Genomic DNA, 21,108 nt, shown 5'->3' on the forward strand with positions numbered 1-21,108 from the left:
GTTTGGTTGAATTTATTCTGTCACTGTGTCTTCTTATTGTCTCGGCCTTAGACCTATATATCAGGGTTGCAAGGCATATGCACTAACAGGTTATAGAGCGAACAATGCAATTATCACAACAGAGGTGGTACTATGGCTTTTTTTCTGGCTTGACTTCCCCAATGATTTTAACCATGCATCGCTACTGGTTCTACAACATGCTTGACTTGGCTGCTATCAACGCACACCATTGGAGGCTCCTCAGAGGAGGAAAGGGAAGACAATTCTCAGTGAATTTCATAAAAATAGTGAAACATAAAAAAAGTTAGCATTTGTAGATAGACTGTCACCAAATAATTGATTAAAACACACTGTTTTGCAATGAAGATCTACAGTAGCCTCAACAGCACTCTGTAGTGTAGAACCATGGTGTAGCTGGAGGACAGCTAGCTTCTGTCTTCCTCTGGGTACATTGATTTCAATACAAAACCTAGGAGGCTCATGGTTCTCACACCCTTCCATAGACTTACACAGTAATTATGACAATTCCTCCAACATATCAGAGCACTTGCAGCATAATTGACATGTTGTCTACCCAATCAAAGGATCAAATAAATAATCTAGTACTGAACGCATAAGCTACAGCTCGCTAGCACTGCAGTGAATAAAATGTGGTATGTAGTTGACTCAAAGAGAGAGAAAGACAATAGTTGAACAGTTTTTAACAAATACATTTCTTCCAAAGATTATGGAGGCGCGCGTTAGAGAGGGAGAGCTAGCTATATTACGTAGTATAGATTTTTTTCACTTAGCTATTGTCAAATGCAGCTAGCTAGTTTAGCCTACTCAAACACCTGGCTCAAACAAAGAGGGATGCTATGTTAGCTAGTTGGTGTCACGTCCTGACCTTAGTTCCTTTTTTATGTCTCTATTTTGGTTTGGTCAGGCCGTGAGTTGGGGTGTGCATTCTATGTTTTTCATTCTATGTTTTGTTCTGTGTGTTGTATTTCTATGTGTTTGGCCTGGTATGGTTCCCAATCAGAGGCAGCTGTCAATCGTTGTCTCTGATTGAGAACCATACTTAGGTAGCCTGTTCCCACCTGTGTTTGTGGGTAGTTGTTTCCTGTTTTGTGTTTTTTCACCTTACAGGACTGTTTCATGTCGTTCACTCTCTTTGTTGTTTTTTGTCATTCAGTGTTCAGTTTATTTAATTAAATTTACTATGAACACTTACCACGCTGCGTGTTGGTCCGATGATTCCTATTCCTCATCATCAGACGAAGAGGAGAGCCGTTACAGAACTACCCACCACCAAAGGACCAAGCAGTGTGGAAGAATGGACTCCTGGACATGGGAGGAAATCTTGGACGGCAAGGGACAATGGGCACAGCTGGGAGAGTATCGTCGTCCTAAAGAGGAGCTGGAGGCAGCCAAAGTGGAGCGGCGACGCTACGAGGAGTTGGCTCGAGGAAAAGTGCACGAGATGCAGCCCCAGAATTTTTTGGGGGTGGCACACGGGAAGATTGGCAGAGTCAGGTAGGAGACCTGAGCCAACTCCCTGTGCTTACCGGGTGGTACTGGTCAGGCACCGTGTCACTGGAGACACCATGCGCTCCACCGCACGTTCACAGCCCGGTACGTTACATCGCAGCTCCTCAAATCGGCCGGGCTAGAGTGGGCATCGAGCCAGAAGGGATGAAGCCGGCTCAGCGCATCTGGTCTCCAGTGCGTCTCCTCTGCCCGGGTTATACGGCACCAGCCCTGCGCACGGTATCCCCGGTTCGCCAGCACAGCCCAGTGCGGCCTGTTCCAACTCTTTGCACTTGCCGGGCTACAGGGGGTATCCAGCCAGGACAGGTTGTGCAGACTCGTTGCTCTAGACCTCCAGTGCGCCTCCACGGCCCAGTGCATCCGGTGCCTCAGCCAAGGAAGAGGCCGCCTATAGGTCTCCCCAGCCTCCTGAGTCCTGTGCCTGCTCCCAGAACCAAGTCTCCCTCCAGTCCGGATCCGCCAGAGCCGCCCTCCTGTCCAGAGCCGCCAGAGCCGCCCTCCTGTCCGGAGCCGCCAGAGCCGCCCTCCTGTCCGGAGCCGCCAGAGACGCCCTCCTGTCCGCAGCCGCCAGAGCCTCCTGTCTGTCTGGAGCCGCCAGAGCCGCCCGTCTGTCCGGAGCCGCCCGTCTGTCCGGCAGCCGCCGGAGCCTTCCGCCTGTCCGGCCACTCGCCACTCCAGAGGCGCCACCTAGGTGGGCCAAGACTAAGGTGGAGTGGGGTCTACATCCCGCACCAGAGCCGCCACCGCGGTGAAATGCCCACCCAGACCCTCCCCTATAGGTTCAGGTTTTGCGGCCGGAATCCGCACCTTTGGGGGGGGTACTGTCACGTCCTGACCTTAGTTCCTTTTTTATGTCTCTATTTTGGTTTGGTCAGGGCATGAGTTGGGGTGGGCATTCTATGTTTTTCATTCTGTTTTGTTCTGTGTGTTGTATTTCTATGTGTTTGGCCTGGTATGGTTCACAATTAAAGGCAGTGAACCAATCGTTGTCTTTGATTGGTAGCCTGTTCCCACCTTTGTGGGTAGTTGTTTTGTGTTTTGTTACCTTACAAGACTGTTTTGTGTCGTTCACTCTCTTTGTTGTTTTTTGTCATTCAGTGTTCAGTTTATTTAATTAAATTTACTATGAACACTTACGACGCTGCGTGTTGGTCCGATGATTCCTATTCCTCATCAGACGAAGAGGAGAGCCGTTACAGTTGGCTATGGCTATCCAATACTTGAACTGTTCCAAGTCAGGGAAAGCTTTTTCTTTTATTCATTTATTGCCACCGGGGCCAGCCAGTGTAACTGCTAAACTGATTGCTGCTGATTACACTGTACTGCATGATTGTAGCGGTAAACACGTTAGTTCTAGTAGCTATGTTAGCTATGACATGAGAACAATGTAGGCTATGTGTAGCGGTTAGCGGTCATGATATGAAGGTTTTGCTTGGAAAGGTTTTTTCCAAGGGAAAAGGTGAAAGGAGAGTGCATAGATAGATGTGAGAAGGAATTATATATACAACTAGTTTGTGTATGTCTGGTATGAAAGTGAATTGTGTTTGCGTGTGATCAGGGGTGTATTCATATGGCCATTTCTGTTGAAAAACATTTCTTAAACGGAAGCAAATGGAACGAAACGGGGATAAACATGAATTTGTCCGATAGAAACTCTCATTTGCAACTGTTAGACTAATGATTACACCCTAGATCAGCTAGATGCAGGCAAGTGTGTGCAAGGCTACAAAAAAAATATCTCAACCTGTGCACCTACGTTGTAAACTTTTGTTCATAGGGTAGGTTGTATCAACCTCGTAATGGGTACAGGGAAAATGTTAGTATCATGTAGTAGCCTAAACCTATCGATGTTACATTGAGCTGGGTGAATGGAATATGAATGACAGTTATCTGATATGCTGTAGTAGAAATAAGGCCATGTTCATAAAAAGTTTTTTTATCCTCCCTCATCTTAAACAGCACCTACCGCCACTGACGCACACGTGTTGTTCAAGCAATACATAAACAACACTGTGAGCATAAGAGACTTCATCATGAGTCTGGAACACAGGCTATTTGAGTGACATATGAGGGCCAAGTCAGCAGTAGCAGCAGCCCCTCAGGGGTGTGTGCTCAGTCCCCTCCTGTACTCCCTGTTCACTCATCACTGCATGGCCAGGCACGACTCCGACACCATCATTAAGTTTGCCGATAACACAACAGTGGTAGGCCTGATCACCAAAAACAATGAGAGGGAGGAGGTCAGAGACCTGGCCGTGTGGTGCCATGAGCAGCTCTCGGCTGGGTTTGACTTTATAATCCGTGATAGGTTGCAAGCCCTGCCATATCCGACAAGCACCAGCGCCAGTGTAGGAGTATTCTATCTTAGTCCTGTATTGAAGCGTTGCCGGTTTGATGGTTCGTCAGAGGGCGTAGCGGGATTTCTTATAAGCGTCCGGATTAGTGTCCTGCTCCTTGAAAGCGGCAACTCTAGCCTTTAGCTCAGTATGGATGTTGCCTGTAATCCATGGCTTCTGGAGTTATGGTTATGGTCCAGTTCATACATGCACCAGCAACATTAGTTGTGTGCCGTTATGTTCTTAATGATACAACATACGGTAATCATAATAATAGAGCATTTAGGATCATCTTGTATCAATATCACCATATTGAACTGTGTGTTTAGTAGACATGACTGTTCTGTTTTTCTCATTACTGTGACGTTGTCGTTTCATATTATTGATATTGTATCTGAGCTGGTAATACAGTATCAGGCCCCCTAGACACACACAGAGAAAACTCCTTTATAACATGTTTACCTTGTCGGGATGGTTACCTTGAATACAATATTTCCTTGTTGTGGTCATCATTACAGCTTAATTGGCTTTAGAATATCTTCTGTAGAAAACATCAATGAACAAATTAAAAACATTCTGGTTTAACAAATCCTGTGATGTTGAGTTAGAGAAGGAGAGATGAAGCTTGAGGAAAATAATGGTTTGACCTCTTGAATGAACTTTTCCATTTACACTTTGAGAGGATCCTTCTAAAAATGTTCAGTCAAAGACTCCCATTCCCGTTTTTCTCTCTCTATCTATCTATCTATCTATCTATCTATCTATCTATCTATCTATCTATCTATCTATCTATCTATCTATCTATCTATCTATCTATCTATCTATCTATCTATCTCTCTCTCTCTCTCTCTCTCTCTCTCTCTCTCTCTCCATCCTTCCTCCCCTCTCTTCTGTAAGGATGATCTTCCTCCCCTTTCTACTCTTCTCTCACCCTCCTCGTGTTCTGCCCACTCCAGCCGCAGGTGGTGGAGTGGTACTATAGAATAGAGCTTTGTGATCGCGTATCAAATGCACACAAGCAAGTGGGTACAAACACTCCCCTCCCCTAACGCACACTGCTGATTGTTGTTCTCTCCTGCTGGCTAGTATACTCCTGTGGTATTGAAACCAACTTCCTTGTCTAAGAGAGAACAGAAATGTCAGCTGTCAGGAAACCACAATAGAGATGTTGTTTACTAGAGATGTTAGTGTGATTGTGGTTTGATATGGAGGATGGGATGCTTTGGTTCGAATGACACACTGTGTTGGTGTTCTCCGCTTAGATTGTCGCTCTGTTTCTTGTGCCTCGTGAGAAGAACTTGTCTGAAGTGACAAAACACACTTTTGATGAGTCTAATAGTCTGTGGTTTACTATCAACGTGTTTGTGTTTTTGTGCGAGTCAACGTATCAACACACACACACACACACGAACACCAACACAAAATGAAATAAAAAACGAAAAGGTTCCCTCTTCAAAGCTGGTACCCGTGGCGATTAGATCTGTCAAAGCAACACGGGGACGTCACACATAAAACTGTCAAGTTAAGAAATTAAAGTGCAGCAAAGCATTTACTCATATAATTTTGAATTCATGAATACAAATTATGGCTTGAGATGTGGAGTGAAATAACTCAGTGGACTCTGTTGACGATGCCTGGGCCATGTTATATGATTCACACAACACATTGCTGTATGGATGTTGGATGGCTGTGGAAGTTAGCAACAATCCACAATGTTGCTGTCACATGAATGTATTTCAAGGGATATAATATCCTCTGTCTTTTAATGATAGAATCGTTGGTTTGGCTATCTGTAGCTGAAATGTAATTCCATATCACTGCACTTTGGCTATTAGTGTCCATTACGCACAGATCTAGGATCAGTGTCCTTGCCAAATCATGCAACACTCACTGACTGATCATGCAACACTCACTGACTGATCATGCAACACTGTTTCAAAGCAACAGTGACGAGACAGCCTATAGGGAGGAGGACAGAGGTCAGAGACCTGGCTGTGTGGTGCCAGGACAACAACCTCTCCCTCAACGTGATCAAGACAAAGGAGATGATTATGGACTACAGGAAAAAGAGGACAGAGCACGCCCCCATTCTCATCGACGGGGCTGTAGTGGAGCCGGTTGAGAGCTTCAAGTTCCTTGGTGTCCACATCACCAACAAACTAACATGGTCCAAGCACACCAAGACAGTCGTGAAGAGGGCACGACAAAACCTATTCCCCCTCAGGAGACTGAAAAGATTTGACATGGGTCCTCAGATCCTAAAAAGGTTATATAGCTGCACCATCGAGAGCACTGGTTGCATGACTGCCTGGTATGGCAACTGCTCGGCCTCCGACCGCAAGGCACTACAGAGGGTTGTGCGTGCGGCCCAGTACATCACTGGGGCACATCCAGGACCTCTATACCAAGTGGTGTCAGAGGAAGGCCCTAAAAATTATCAAAGACTCCAGCTACCCTAGTCATAGACTGTTCTCTCTGCTTCTGTTCTCTCTACCGGAGTGCCAAGAGGCTTATAAACAGCTTCTACCCCCAAGCCATAAGACTCCTGAACATCTAATCAAATGGCTACCCAGACTATTTGACCCCCCCATCCCCCTCCTCTTTTTTATACCGCTGCTACTCTCTGTTGTTATCATCTATGCATAGTCACTTTAATAACTCTACCTACATGTACATATTACCTTGACTATCCGGTGCCCCCGCACATTGACTCTGTAGCGGTACCCCCCTGTATATAGTCTCGCTATTGTTATTTCACTGCTGCTCTTTAATTACTTGTTACTTTTATTTCTTATTCGTATTTTTAATTTTTAAACTGTGTTGTTTGTTAGGGGCTCGTAAATAGGCATTTCACTGTAAGGTACAATTTGATTTGATTTGAGTGTCTAGAGGGTTTCTCTATTCCTATCAGCGTATCACTATGAGACAGAGAGCCATACACCATCACTTCTCTCTCCTTGCCCAGCTCAATACACACTCCACTAGCCTCGCTTTTTACCCTGTTGCCTTTAGCCATTTATCCTGGGATGTGCACTCAACCACAGGAACAGATATTGGATGGAAAGACTTGTTATTCCGGACCATGTGTGTGTATGCACCGTACTGCATAGAAGTGTAACATTGGATACGATGTGGGGAGAAAAGCCTTCAGGCTATTCAGTATTCAATCCCCTCCCGCCGTACAATGTCGTAAATTACGTAATTATCTTTGAGGTGTATAATCTTGGTTCTTTGAATTGCTACATAACTTCATCCTATTATCCCCCCACGTTGCTCATTACACAGCCACAGTGATTCTATATGAATTGAGAAAGCCACATAATGACACATTCACCTCAGCCTTGTTCTCATGCATAATGGTGGGCTGAGTAGGTGAGTTGTCTTGAGGGGGGTTGAGATATTCCAGCCCTTTCCGGGGTAATTCCGACGCCGCTGAGGTAACCGGCCAGATCAGCAGAGCTAAAAAAAAGTGCTGCTTCTCTTTCTTTGCTCTACCTTTCTTGCCGTTGGCACTTGATCCAACGCTCCCTCCCTTTCCCACCTTCTCTCTCCCGGGCGCTCTCTATCCCCTTTCAAATCATAGATTTTTCAAAGGTTCTATGAAATATTTACGATGTGTGAGCAGAGTTCTTTCTCTGGGAATTTGGGGGGAGGGGTTCTTTTTGAAGGCTAGTGGTAAAAGGGAAGGGAGAGAGAGGGAATAGAGGGAGTGAGAGGGAGAGAGAGAGAGCAGTGGAGAGAGGAGAGAGAAAAAAAAGAAAGAGCGAGATAAGAGCTATGTGGAAGCTCTCGTAGAATCGTGCCTGCAATACCAACTGTTCACTTTGAAACTACTGGGTATAAATAAATAAACACATCCACTGATAAAGATCGTTATTCACTGCTGTTGTACGGCTGCATTTCCCCTTAAAGCCTCTGATCCAATCGATTCCGAGGGGATTCCGACGGCCTCAGTCTTTGAACCCGTACCCCTCGTGTTGTGTTTTTATCTTCTTCCTCCCCTCTAATTCCACATCTCTTTTGTATTTTGAAGGGTTGTTGTTTCAGATAACACTGTCTCTCGTACTGAGACGCTGTAGCACGTTAAGCCTTGAGACTGTTACTCACACAGCAAATTCTCCAGTGTTAAATCAACACGGGCAGTGTTACATGTAACGCTGGTCCAGTGTCTATATGGGTCCACACTTTTCAGTGTTAAATGAACACGCTGCTTAGTGTAAAGCCTTATTTGCATATTTCCTTAAGTGCCTTGCCTTTTGAGTGAATTGTAGAGTTACCACCCATGACTGTTTTTGTTAGTGACAGAGAGATGGTTGTTGGTGCATTCATCCATTTTTAGTCCTATGAAGTGATGGAGGAAACAAAGCTTCCTGAAGCATTTCAGGAAGCATTTCCAGCCAATTGTGTCAAAAATAGGTTCATTACTCGAGGCTTTGATCAACACAGTGTACACTAGAGGTTCCTGCTGGTCAAAATCATTTAGAACAGCCAAATTATTAGAGATGAGGTCGACAAGTTCGCAGCGTAGCCTTTTTTCTTCTACCAGAACCAATACCAAAATTAATCAGGTGGTTGTTTGACAAAACGAAGCTTCGGACGTCATTGATCACGTGCTTATGATAAAGCGTTACAGGTATCGGCACACTGCTTCAAACTAAACTGCTTAGCGAATTTGACACATGCCTCAGAGCTCCGGTATCAAATGTAACATCACTAGTCCTTCACCAAGTGAAAAAGTAAGGAAATACAGTGGGGCAAAAAAAGTATTTAGTCAGCCACCAAGACTGCGGACAGGTGTCTTTTATACTGATAACAAGTTCAAACAGGTGCCATTAATACAGGTAACGAGTGGAGGACAGAGGAGCCGCTTAAAGAAGAAGTTGCTTGTTTGTAGGTGACCAAATACTTATTTTCCACCATAATTTGCAAATAAATTCATTAAAAATCCTACAATGTGATTTTATGGATTTTTTTTCTCATTTTGTCTGTCATAGTTGAAGTGTACCTATGATGAAAATGACAGGCCTCTCTCATCTTTTTAAGTGGGAGAACTTGCACAATTGTTGGCTGACTGAATACTTTTTTGCCCCACTGTATGTTACCAATTAGATTAAACACAATACAAAGTCTTTAATAATGCCTTATTTTGATGGCCTAGTTTTAACCTAATACAGTTGCCTGAAATGCATAGTTTTCAGGCCTGCAAGTCACATAAAGATGGCTTGCAAAGTTATATAATTCCAGTTGGAATCTAGCCACAGTGGGGATATTCAACATTTAGAAATTATTTTCACCTGCATTCAGAATGAATTGAGAATGGGTTGGGAAATTAAAAATTAAGACTACCTAAACCATTTAAACTGGAACAACCATTTCAGTAATGGGTGCAATAAGTCAAAGTAGAAGATTGGATTAGTTTAGGAAAACTATTATTTATATTTGAGTAGCATAATATTAATTAATCAATCAATCAATGTACATACAAAAACAAAGATATTGAATTTACCAATTCAAAAAAATCTACCTGCAATAGAGCATGCTGGGAAATATGTTAATGATGGACTTGGTTTTAATTTTATACTAGTTATAAACACCAACACTGGGGATATTGTACACCAATGAGTGTTAATTTAAAACATACATAGTTAATTTAACACCTGAATCAAAACTAGAAATGAAAAATTAACACCAGGTAACACTGGCCAATTTTCTCTGTAGTGAATCACAGAAGTGCTTGTGAATGCTAGAGATTCAAATGAGTTTTTGTGTTATGTGAACAGGCATGTCACTGAGACAGCAGTATAGTATGTTGGTTCAAGTATTTGGGGGCATGCTACTATTAGCCTTCTGAACATGGGTGATCAGGTTAGCAGTGAAATTGTCAAACACCTTCCCCTACTGACTTCTAACGTGTGTCCTTTACACTGGGTTGTTAAAATTTGGTTTATTAATTGAATACTAAATCTGATCGTTCTTCCTTCTTTCTGTCCTCAGGTGGGCGGGACCATGTACAACACGGGTCGCCACGTCTCACTGCGAATGGACAAGGAGCACCTTGTGAATATCTCTGGTGGACCAATGACGTACAGCCATCGCCTGGAGGAGATCCGGCTGCACTTCGGCAGCGAGGACGGACAGGGCTCTGAACACCTTCTCAACGGACAGGCCTTCTCAGGAGAGGTACAAGGGCAAGGGACTAGGTGCTGAGTTTGGTCTAGCGGTAATGCTCCTGACTATGGGTCATATACACCCCGTTGGCGGCAAGGGTTTAAGCCCTGGCTCGGCCAACTGCCTATGCCCTTAAAGTAACTGTCCAGTGAAAATCTCACACCATTCCAACACAGAAAAGCTTATTTTTAACATACTGAATTAACATTTTTTTTGGAAGGAAAACTATTTCTCTCATATTGTAATTAATTATTGTATTATTTTAATTATTATTTTATAAAAATCTGGAAAAACACTGGACATTTACTTTAAATCCTTTCTGTTCCCCTCTCTCTATCGATCTCCAAATCTGTAACTCCATTTGTCCTATCATAAAAACAATACAAATACGTACGGGGATCGGATCTCCGATCTCCCTTAAAAAATAAAGAACCAGTATCAGTAGAATTCGAAAAACATTATTGTTATCCAGCATCTTCGGTAGGATTTAGACGAGATCCAGCAGAAAAAAAGCTATCTTAATTAGCGGTGTGTTGTGAAGAGGCTTCCAATCAGCTCCTGTATACTTGATCATTTTACTAAGTTCTGAGTCACACACACCAGCCATAATAACAATACCCAATTTGTGGGCTAACAGAATAATTGTAGGTATGACAGGCAAATTCATTCTAATTAATTATTATCATTTATTCTCCCACGGAGGCTGGCGAGACGATATTCAAATCCTAATAAAAACAAGTGTTTAGCATACGCTGGGGCTCGGAGGGATGTGACCCGTGTAGGGGGAGGTTGGCCTCGCGCTCTGCTCACTGTTTACCGTGTTGGTGTTGCCTCGTCGCAGCGCCAGCGTTATCACACCTCCAACGGGTTTGTTTTGATTTCATCTGTTGCTACAGAAGAGAAGAAAAGGAAGTGAGCAGTAGTTACTGGCTGCTCTTTGTTTGGTCAGCGTTGTGTTGAGATTTCTGGAGTGCAGGCAAGAGAGAGGGCTCTGAAGAAATCTGGAGAGGAGCGTTGGATAGCTGGGCGTTGTGATCTGAAAAAGCTATGTTCTCTTACTGAAGTGATGTATCTACACATGCAGCAAGGGGAGGAAAGGTAGGTCTACATAGTCAGTGTGGTAAAGAAAGGAAATGGTGTGTGGTTTAACTGTAACTGGCTTCAGTGTTATCCTGTCAATTGAAACTATTCTTAACATACTGTAGGATTGAGTTAGTGTACATGTGTAACATTCTCCAAATTAAACCTCAAAGCCAGAGAGAGAGAGAGATAGAAGAGGAGGGAGGAGAGGAGAGGAAAGGTAGGTTGCACACAGACTCCCAAATCTTGCTCTTTCTGACATGTGTTCCTCGCTTGCTTAAATAATTGCCATCCAAAAAGACACCTGTTACACCACCACCCACCACATACCCCCACTTCCCACCCGCCCATCCCTTCTGGAACCAAAGCCATGACTTAAAGCTCCAGCAGCAGGCTTCAAAAAAGAAATGGAGAAAATGTTATTTCGCCTACAAATGAGCAGTGGCTGTGCATGCGTCCTTGAAATGAGAACAAAGAGGGAAAATAATCAAGCTTGAAAAGCAAAACATCCATCTGAAATACCAGCCCGTGGGAGAGAGGTGGGAAAGGGGGATACATGGTGAGCTTCATTGTATTTAAAGGCATTAACACTCCAAAGTTATGGTTTTACAACTCCATCTGTATTATATAACCCATCCACCTTTCTTTCTCACATTTGTTCCGGCTTGCAGAAAATGGTGTACGTTTGACTGGTGTTGATTGTTATGGGTCTATCATTCTCAGCTACTATCTGTAAAAAGCACCCCTACATCTCTGGGCTAGGCTAATATTATGCATAGTATATGCTGTAGGGCTGGGAATTGCAAGGGACCTCACAATACGATATTATCACGATACTTAGGTGCCAATATGATATGTATTGGCCAATGTGCAATCACTGGAGAATAAACTGGATGATCTCTGTTTGAGACTATCCTACCAACGGGACATTAAAGTATGTAATATCTTATTTTTTACCGAGTCGTGGCTGAATGACGACACGGATAATATACATTTGGCTGGGTTTTCCGTGCATCGACAGGACAGAACAGCTACGTCTGGTAGGATGAGTGGTGGGAGTGTGTGTCTATTTGTCAATAACAGCAGCTGCACAATGTCTAATATGAAGGAAGTCTCAAGGTATTGCTCGCCTGAGGTAGAGTACCTCATGATAAACTAGAGACCTCACTATCTACCAAGAGCGTTTTCATCTATATTTTTCATAACCGTCTATTTACCACCAAAACCCGATGCTGGCACTAAGACCGCACTCAACAAGCTGTATAAGGCCATAAGCAAACAAGAAAATGCTCATCCAGAAGTGGTGCCCCTAGTTGCCGAGGACTTTAATGCAGGCAAATTTAAATCCGTTTTACCTCATTTCTACCAGCATGTAACATGTGCAACCAGAGAGAAAATACTCTAGACCACCTTTACTCCACGCACAGAGACGCATACAAAGCTCTCCCTCACCCTCCATTTGGCATAATTCTATCCTCTTGATTCCGGCTTACAAGCAAGAACTAAAGCAGGCAGTACCAGTGACTCGCTCAATACGGAAATGGTCAGATGATGCAGATGCTACGCTAAAGGACTGTTTTTATAGCACAGACTGGAATATATTCCGGGATTCATCCAATGGCATTGAGGAGTATACCACCTCAGTCACCGGCTTCATCAATAAGTGCATCGACAACGTCGTCCCCACAGTGACCGTATGTACATATCCCAACCAGAAGCCATGGATTACCAGCAACATCTGCCACAAGCTAAAGGCTAGAGCTTTTTGAAAGCGGACGCTTCTAAGAAATCCCGAAATGCCCTCAGACAAACCATCAAACAGGCAAAGCGCCAATATAGAACTAAGATGGAATCCTACAACACCGGCTCTGACGCTCGTCAGATGTGGAAGGACTACAAAGTGAAACCCAGCCGCGAGCTTCCTTGAGACGCGAGCCTATCAGACGAGCTAAATGCCTTTTACGCAACACTGAAGCATGCATGATAGCACCAGCTGTTCGGGACAACTGTGTGATCACAGTTGAATCCTACAACACCGGCTCCATTGCCGATGTGAGCAAAACTTTTAAACAGGTCAACATTCACATTCAAGGCCACGGGGCTAGGCGTATTACCAGGACGTGTACTCAGAGCATGCGCGGACCAACTGGCAAGTGTCTTCACTGACATTTTCAACTTCTCCCGGACCCATTTTCAACCTCTCCCTGAATCTGTAATACCCACATGTTTCAAACAGACCACCATAGTCCCTGTGCCCAAGATAGTGAAGGTAACCTGCCTAAATGACTACCACCCCGTTGCACTTACGTCGGTAGTGTGGAGTGCTTTGAAAGGCTGGTCATGGCTCACATCATCACCATCATCCCGGAAACCCTAGACCCACTCCAATTCGCATACCGCCCCAACAGATCCACAGATGACGCAATCTCAATCTCACTCCACACTGCCCTTTCCCACCTGGACAAAAGGAACACCTATGCGAGAATGCAGTTCATTGACTACAGCTCAGCGTGCAACACCATAGTGCCCACAAAGCTCATCACTAGCTAAATACCCTGGTACTAAACACCTCCCTCTGAAACTGGATACTGGACTTCCTGACGGGCCGCCCCCAGGAGGTAAGGGTTGGAAGAAACTCCCTGTTCACCCATGACTGTGTGGCCAAGCATGTCTCTAACACCATCATTAAGTTTGCTGACACAACGGTGGTAGGCCTGATCACCGACAACGATGAGACAGCCTATAGGGAGGTAGTCAGAGACCTGGCAGTGTGGTGCCAGGACAGCAACCTCTCCCTCAACGTGAGCAAGACAAAAGAGCTGATCATGGACTACAGGAAATGGAGGGCCGAACATGGCCCCATTCACATTGACGGGGCTGTAGTGGAGTTGGTCGAGAGTGTCCACATCACCAATAAACTATCATGGTCCAAACACACCAAGACAGTCGTGAAGAGGGCATGACACCTTTTCCCCCACAGGAGAATGAAAAGATTTGGCATGGGTCCCCAGATCCTCAAAAGGTCTACAGCTGCACCATCGAGAGTATCCTGACCGGTTGCATCACCGCCTGGTATGGCAACTGCTCGACATCTGACCGTAACGTGCTAGAGAGGGTAGTGCGTACGTCCTAGTACATCACTGGGGCCAAGCTTCCTGCCATCCCGGACCTAAATACTAGGCGGTGTCAAAGGAAGGCTAGGTCCAAAAGGCTCCTCAACAGCTTCTATCCCCAAGCCATAAGACTGCTGAATAATTAATCAAATGTTCATCCAGACTATTTCAATTGAACAATTAATCAAATGTTCATCCAGACTATTTCAATTGACCACCTCCCCCTTGTTTTCATACTGCTGCTACTCGCTGTTTATTATATATGCATAGTCACTTTACCCCTACCTACATGTACAAATAACCTCGACTAACCTGTACCCCCCCAACAAGGGGATATATTTATACATTTTAGGGATTACAGAGGCCTGTTGAGAACCCTCACCCTGTTATTGTTATTTTTGTGTTACTTTTTAGTTTTTACTTTAGTATATTTAGTAAGTGTTTTCTTCACTCTATTTCTTGAACTGAATTGTTGGTTAAGGGCTCGTAAGTCAGCTTTTCACGGTAAGGTTTGCACCTGTTGTATTCGACGCATGTGACAAATAAAATGTGATTTGATTTATTGCGACTCTCACTATTTTATAGATACAGCGATTTTATTGCGATTTGATGTTCCAAACATATTTTGCACTATATGTCTGCTGCAGAGAGACAAGACAGTTGGCTCACTTTTTAAAAAGAAGATATCGGTACCCTTTTTTAAAATTACATGTTTTATCATTACTTGGAGTCAAAGTATCAATACAATATTGCGATATGTAACTGTATTTAACTTGTTTGCTTATGGCCTTATACAATGAGTGTGGTCTTAGTGCCAGAATCGATTTGTGATGGGAAATAGGCGGCTACGAATAATATAGATGAGAACTCTCTTGGTAGATAGTGTGGTACACAGCTTATTGAGGTATTCTACCTCAGGCGAGCAATACCTTGAGACTTCTTTAATATTAGACATTGCGCACCAGCAGTTATTGAAAAATAGACACACACACCCTTCCCTCGTCTTACCAGACGTAGCTGCTCTGTCCTGCCGATACACGGAGAAGCCAGCCAGCTCTATATTATACGTGTCGTCGTTCAGCCAAGTCTTGGTGAAACATAAGATGTTACAGTTTTTAATGTCCTGTTGGTTGGATTGTCTTAATCGTAGATCGTCCAGTTTATTTTCCAATGATTGCATGTTGGCCAATAATACAGAGTGGTGGTTTATCTAGCCGTTGGCGAATTCTTTCAAGGCACCCCGCCCTCCTCCCCATTTTTCTCTGTCTTTTCTTCACGTTGATGACGGGGATTTGGGCCTTGTCTCGACAAAGCAGTTTATCCGTTGCATCTGACTTTTTAAAGAAAAAATCTTTGTCCGGTTCGAGGTGAGTAATCTCTGTTCTGATGCCTAGGAGCTCATTTTGGTCATAAGAGACAGTAGCAGCAACATTATGTACAAAACGAGTTACAAACAATGCAAAAATATCTAACAAAATAGTTGTTGTTTAGGAGCCCATAAAACGGCAGCCATCCACTCCGGTGCCATTATATAAGCCAAGTCTAGGACCAAAAGGCTCATCAACAGCTTCTACCGCCAAGCCATAAGACTGTTGAACAATTCATCAAATGGCTACCCGGACTATTTACATTGACCCTGTCCCCCCTTTGTTTTTACACTGCTGCTACTCGCTGTTTATTATCTATGCATAGTCACTTTACAAATTACCTCGACTAACCTGTACGAGTCAATATGTATATAGCCTTGTTATTGTTAAGTAAATATCTTGTGATTTTATTAAATGTTTTACTTTAGTTTATTAAGTAAATATTTTCTAAACTCTATTTCTTGAGCTGCATTGTTGGTTAAGGACTTGTAATTAAGCATTTCACAGTAAGGTCTACACATGTTGTATTCGGCGCATGTGAGAAATACAATTTTATTTTATACAAATGTTCCCCCATCACTAATGTGCTGTGTTGGTCTGCTTTGTTCCGCCTTCACAGTCAATCTGAAAATTAAACACCTTGGACTTAATACGTGCTAAAATATTCCATATATTATTCTAAGACAAATCTGATTTATTGCATTTCGCTGTAAGTCCTCACCCTTTGGTTTCCACCTCACATGCAAGGTGTTGGTTTGGAGACCTATAATCTGTAAGGTGATGTGAATCAGCCTGACACTAAGTATGGACAGTGTAAAACTAGCGGATAGGCTAAAGCTGTATGTGGGTGGATCAATTTTCATGTAATCTGAGTGAAAAAGTAAACATTTTTAAGAAAATGAGCAAGCAAAATTTTGGGCATTCTTAACAGAACTCAATTTTGAGTCAATTTTGGTCGCAATTTAGGGGGCATAATGAGAACGTTTAGGAGAAAAAAATCCGCTTTTGGTGTTGATTTGAGTGCTGTTCTTTAAATACTTTCTCTTCTTTTGCTAATTATCGTTGATCACAGAATAACACATTTGCTGCTGCAGTGCAGCTCACTGGTCTAGAACTCAAGTACATTTCCTCATTAAAACCACATTAAGTATTTTGAGTAACACAGAAAGCAAAACTTGTATACGTGGATAAAAACTAAATCTGGAAAATGTGAATTAAAAATGTTTTTAAATGAAAGACGGAGCGCACTCCTTTCCGTCATGTGCATTCTAACTGTTCCAGAGGTTGAGAATGGTCACTTTCCTTTTTCCTCCATTTTAATCTGAGTTACTTCTCAGCTGGAGAATGTTTATTGGTTTATTTTCAAACACCTCTGGAGAGAGAGAGATATAGAGAGAGAGAGAGAGAGAGCCCAGCTGTCCTGTCCTCACCGGCTCTGTGGTAGTGATCAGAGGCTGATTGCCCTGTACTGTGCTGTGCCACACTGAGCTTGTCTGTGTGTTAGCTTTATGAGACTACAACGAGGGAGGAGAATCAGTTCCATCCCAGCGCCTTTCACTCTCTCTGTTAGCACTGTCCACCTCTCTTCCGCTATCGACTTGCTGTCTTCATATTTCCCCAAACCCGGGCCTAGTCCAGCCATCACGCCATAAAGAGCCTTCCAGAGCCCCACTCCAGAGCAACACTGTCTGGGCACGCAACCCTGACATCTCTTTCTCCATCATTTTCTCTTGTCACTCTTTCACATACATACACTCTTCTTTCTTTCTCTCTCTCTCTCTCTCTTGGTCTCTATCTCTTGTTCTCTTTCTTTCTCTCCATCCACTCTCTCTTTCTCTCTCCTCTCGGCCCTGAGAGAGTCTCTCTGGCTCTCATGATAACAGGCAGAACACCTGGGGTTAGAGTGGGAAACTAATGGCTGATGGCAGGAACTTCACCATTTGCTATTTCTTTGTGGTCATGCATGCCTGTTTGTGTGTGTAAGGTCATGGTTATTATTTTACTCTTTTACCCCGTCCTTTGTCTGTTTCTCTCCCCTTTCACTCTTTTGTCATTACTACTTTCCCAGCCCTTCAGTCTGTCTGTGTGTTGCTCTTGGCAGTGTCTGTGATGTAACTCCTCTACAGCTCACCCAGGCCTTCACCTCTCGCAAACTAAACTTTCTACCAATCTCCTGCTGGGGGAGTTGGGGAGCCTGGCTGCCTTCTCTCTCTCTCTCTTTCTCTCTCTCTCTCTCTCTCTCTCTCTCTCTCTCTTTCTCTCTTTCTCTCTCTCTTTCTCTCTCTCTCTCTCTCTCTCTCTCTCTCTCTCTTTCTCTCTCTCTCTCTCTCTCTCTCTCTCTCTCTCTCTCTCTCATCAAATCAGCATGGCTCCTAATCACTTCCCATCACCTTGATTATTTTTATAGTTGAACTGTCGCTCTGCTGCTCCCCATTAGAGTTCTGCTTAATTACTATCCTCCGACAATTTGTTTATTTATATTGCTGCCTGCCACCATGCCAGGGAAGGGGGAAAGGGGAGGGAGAGGGGGAAAGATCTGGAAAAATGTCAACTTCTTAGTTATTTGTAATCAGATCAGGCTTGATTCCTTTGTAGTTGACATAATATAAATATTAAATTCAAATAAAGATAATATGATGTCCTCATATCCCAATCTGTATTCAAACATGTATCGGACTACCCCATAAGTAGCCTACTCTTTATGGAAGTAAGACGGAAGGGGGCTGAAACATATGAGAAATGATTATATTAGAAAAGGGTATTGTTGTCATTATTGTTTAGCTTATCATTCAAACTGAATTCTTCTTGAGTCATAGACATATATGTGATGAAAGAAACAACCACTAAACTTTAATAGGCTATAAATGCCACACGACTGGAGACTCAGACAACAACCAAACACGGACTCAAGGTCCAGCAACAATACCTCTAACTCAAGAAAGACTGAGGAGAGGTCATGGAGAATGTATGGTGTAGAATCAACTTCTGAATACACTTTGTTTATCCGCAAGCACACGGCATTTTTCCCACTTAGTGCGAGATTCAAGAGAAGTAGAAAATATGTGAAATAACAAGTAGTGAGTGAGAACTTTCTCAGCAGGTCCTTTGGGTGTCAGAGACATTTGGTGAAAGACAGTGTGGGCTTCTCTTTGAATAGTTGTTACTGTATAGGTCACAAGTCGAGCTAGCTGTGCATAGACACAGCCCACATAAACACATCATTAAGAACTTGCAGAACCATAAAGGTGTGGGTAGAACTTTACTGACACCCTCCTCGACACGACTTCAAGAGGCTGACAAAAGCAGAAGATACGAACAGTGGAAGCCGACCAACCCTGGTCTCTGAAGAGTTTGTAGGTGTGAAGTGCGTTTTGTTTAAGACATAACTCATTCGTCTTTGCTCAGCACAACTTTATGGTGTGGAAAAAGCTACGTTAGTGCTGGGCTTGAACAGAAGCCTCGACACTGGAGCGCCTCAAGACCAGACCTGATGACCATTAATACAGTCTATATGTGTGAGGCCACTTGAGAGAGATGTTTTCCTGACATTTTCCTGACATCCTGACTTGTTTTTTCCATCTCCAGGTTCAACTTATACACTACAACCACGAGCTGTATACAAACTACACAGAGGCAGCCAAGAGCCCCAACGGACTGGTCATAGTGTCTATATTTATGAAGGTGAGTATGACATCACAACTTTGACCTCACGATGGGCCTCAATGTATCAATTGTGAGAATCTTGAATTTATATGTAAAGTCTTCTTCATATGAACGTGTGAAAAGACAAATAGAGACTATCATGCAGCAAAGATCATTATTTTCAAAGAAACTTCAGTGTGATTTAACCGAGGACATCCATTCGAGTTGTGAATAGGCTCCTGTGGATTTACCTGCGGGCTAATTAACTTGGCAGAGTGTCACGTTGCATCAGTTCCAGATTCACAGTGTAATTATCCCTCAGTTATGGGCAAAAGATAGATCTTGTTACAAATACAAAATACCAAACAGACCAAACAGACCAAACAGACCAATGTATCAAAATCAAATACAAGATCCTTTTCCAAAGTATTGTATCTAGATAAATGCAGCTATTTTAGGTATACATTTGCAAGTAGACTGTAACAAAAACATTTTTTGCTATGACTTGCTATGACTGGCAGCTTAGCAGATAGAGTAGGGAACTATAGAACATTCTGGGTCGTGAGGGAATGAGGTCCAATCCTGTTGAAGGCACACTATTTTGACAATTGTTTTATGTGAAACCACACTTTCTGCAGCACTGTTGTTCAAACAATGTGTTTTATTTAGTATAGTATAAGCTTCTGTCTTAAGCATCCTGAACAATGTAATAGATTCCATTTTTGAAGAATAGTTCACTTGAAAGCAAAAAAGGGAAGAATGATGTAAGATGGAAACCTGGTAGTCCAACTGATTATAGGCTACTAAAGCCAACAACTTATCGCTGCCCCATGGTAGTTTTGATAAAAATAGGGGGGGAACGTCTATCTGATAACCACATGCTGCTATTTATTGCTGACCAGCACACGTCACTAATGTGCATTGTGAACCGATAATGAAGCTTTGAATAATGAACCGTTTTCTGCACTATTTGGTGAAAGCGTCAGTTTCCCAACACTAGTGTTTATTAGTTAAGTTGAACCAGTTGTCCTAGCTCTGGAACGGCTGGAGGTCTGCGAGGAGAGAATTGAGAACTACTAACTTAATCAACCGTTCTCAGTTAACGTGATTTTTTTCACGAAACACAGTCACTGGCCACAGAGATATACATCATGCATAACACAACAGATTAGATCAACTGGAATGGCAATCTCACTCACAGTTGCACAAAAAGATCTGTGACCAAACCACGTGCCAAAATATTTGAGTGAGCCACATGTGTAGTGGTAGAAGTTATGATTTGAGCAGTCACCAAATGTAATTACATTTTTCATGTACACACTCACACACATTCCCACCACTATAACAGACAGAGGGGTACGTAATCCGGAAATCAATCAACACTTCACCCTCTCATCCACTCCAGTTCTTCTCAGTCTGGCCCTCCCTGGTAATGACGCCAAACTCCAGCCATCTTGAAGTAGCTTGTCTAACTAAGGCTCTCGGACGAGTCCTGTCTCATTGTTATAGCCGCTGAAGAGATGGGAAGTGAGGGTGTCCTTCAGTATCGCAAGGAATCAATTTCTGGTTTCCAGGGGACCATTCACACCTGTGCACACACCGTGTTACCCTTTCAGGGACTCAGACTGCCAGTAAGGGTTTCCTTCAGTCGTCAGTGTCCTGAGCCGCCATTAGAAATGACAATTGGGGACTGTAATTGTGTGGGATCACCTGTGGAAACAGACTCCCAATGGAGGAGGACATAGTGAAGCTGTGGAGATAGACACTAAATGGAGTTTGAGTCACCTTCAGCATGGGCCATATCTACCTGGCAAAGTTTTGTCAACTGTAATTGACTATCTAGGTTGTGACGGTGTTGAATTGACGTAAAGC

At 43.3% G+C, this 21,108-nt stretch overlaps 1 protein-coding gene across 3 annotated transcripts in view; it reads left to right on the plus strand.

Annotated features, from left to right (window-relative positions):
- Positions 1 to 21,108, plus strand: part of LOC139375612 (carbonic anhydrase-related protein 10-like) — a 296,785-nt gene that overhangs the window by 262,443 nt on the left and 13,234 nt on the right. For all 3 annotated transcript variants that reach the window (XM_071117403.1, XM_071117405.1, XM_071117404.1), the window contains exons 6-7: positions 9,861 to 10,046; positions 19,180 to 19,275. In XM_071117403.1, the coding sequence (XP_070973504.1) occupies positions 9,861 to 10,046; positions 19,180 to 19,275 (282 nt within the window). The remainder of the gene's footprint in view (positions 1 to 9,860; positions 10,047 to 19,179; positions 19,276 to 21,108) is intronic.

Source organism: Oncorhynchus clarkii, chromosome 20 (genome assembly GCF_045791955.1).
Source record: "Oncorhynchus clarkii lewisi isolate Uvic-CL-2024 chromosome 20, UVic_Ocla_1.0, whole genome shotgun sequence".
Taxonomy (NCBI): Eukaryota; Metazoa; Chordata; class Actinopteri; order Salmoniformes; family Salmonidae; genus Oncorhynchus; species Oncorhynchus clarkii.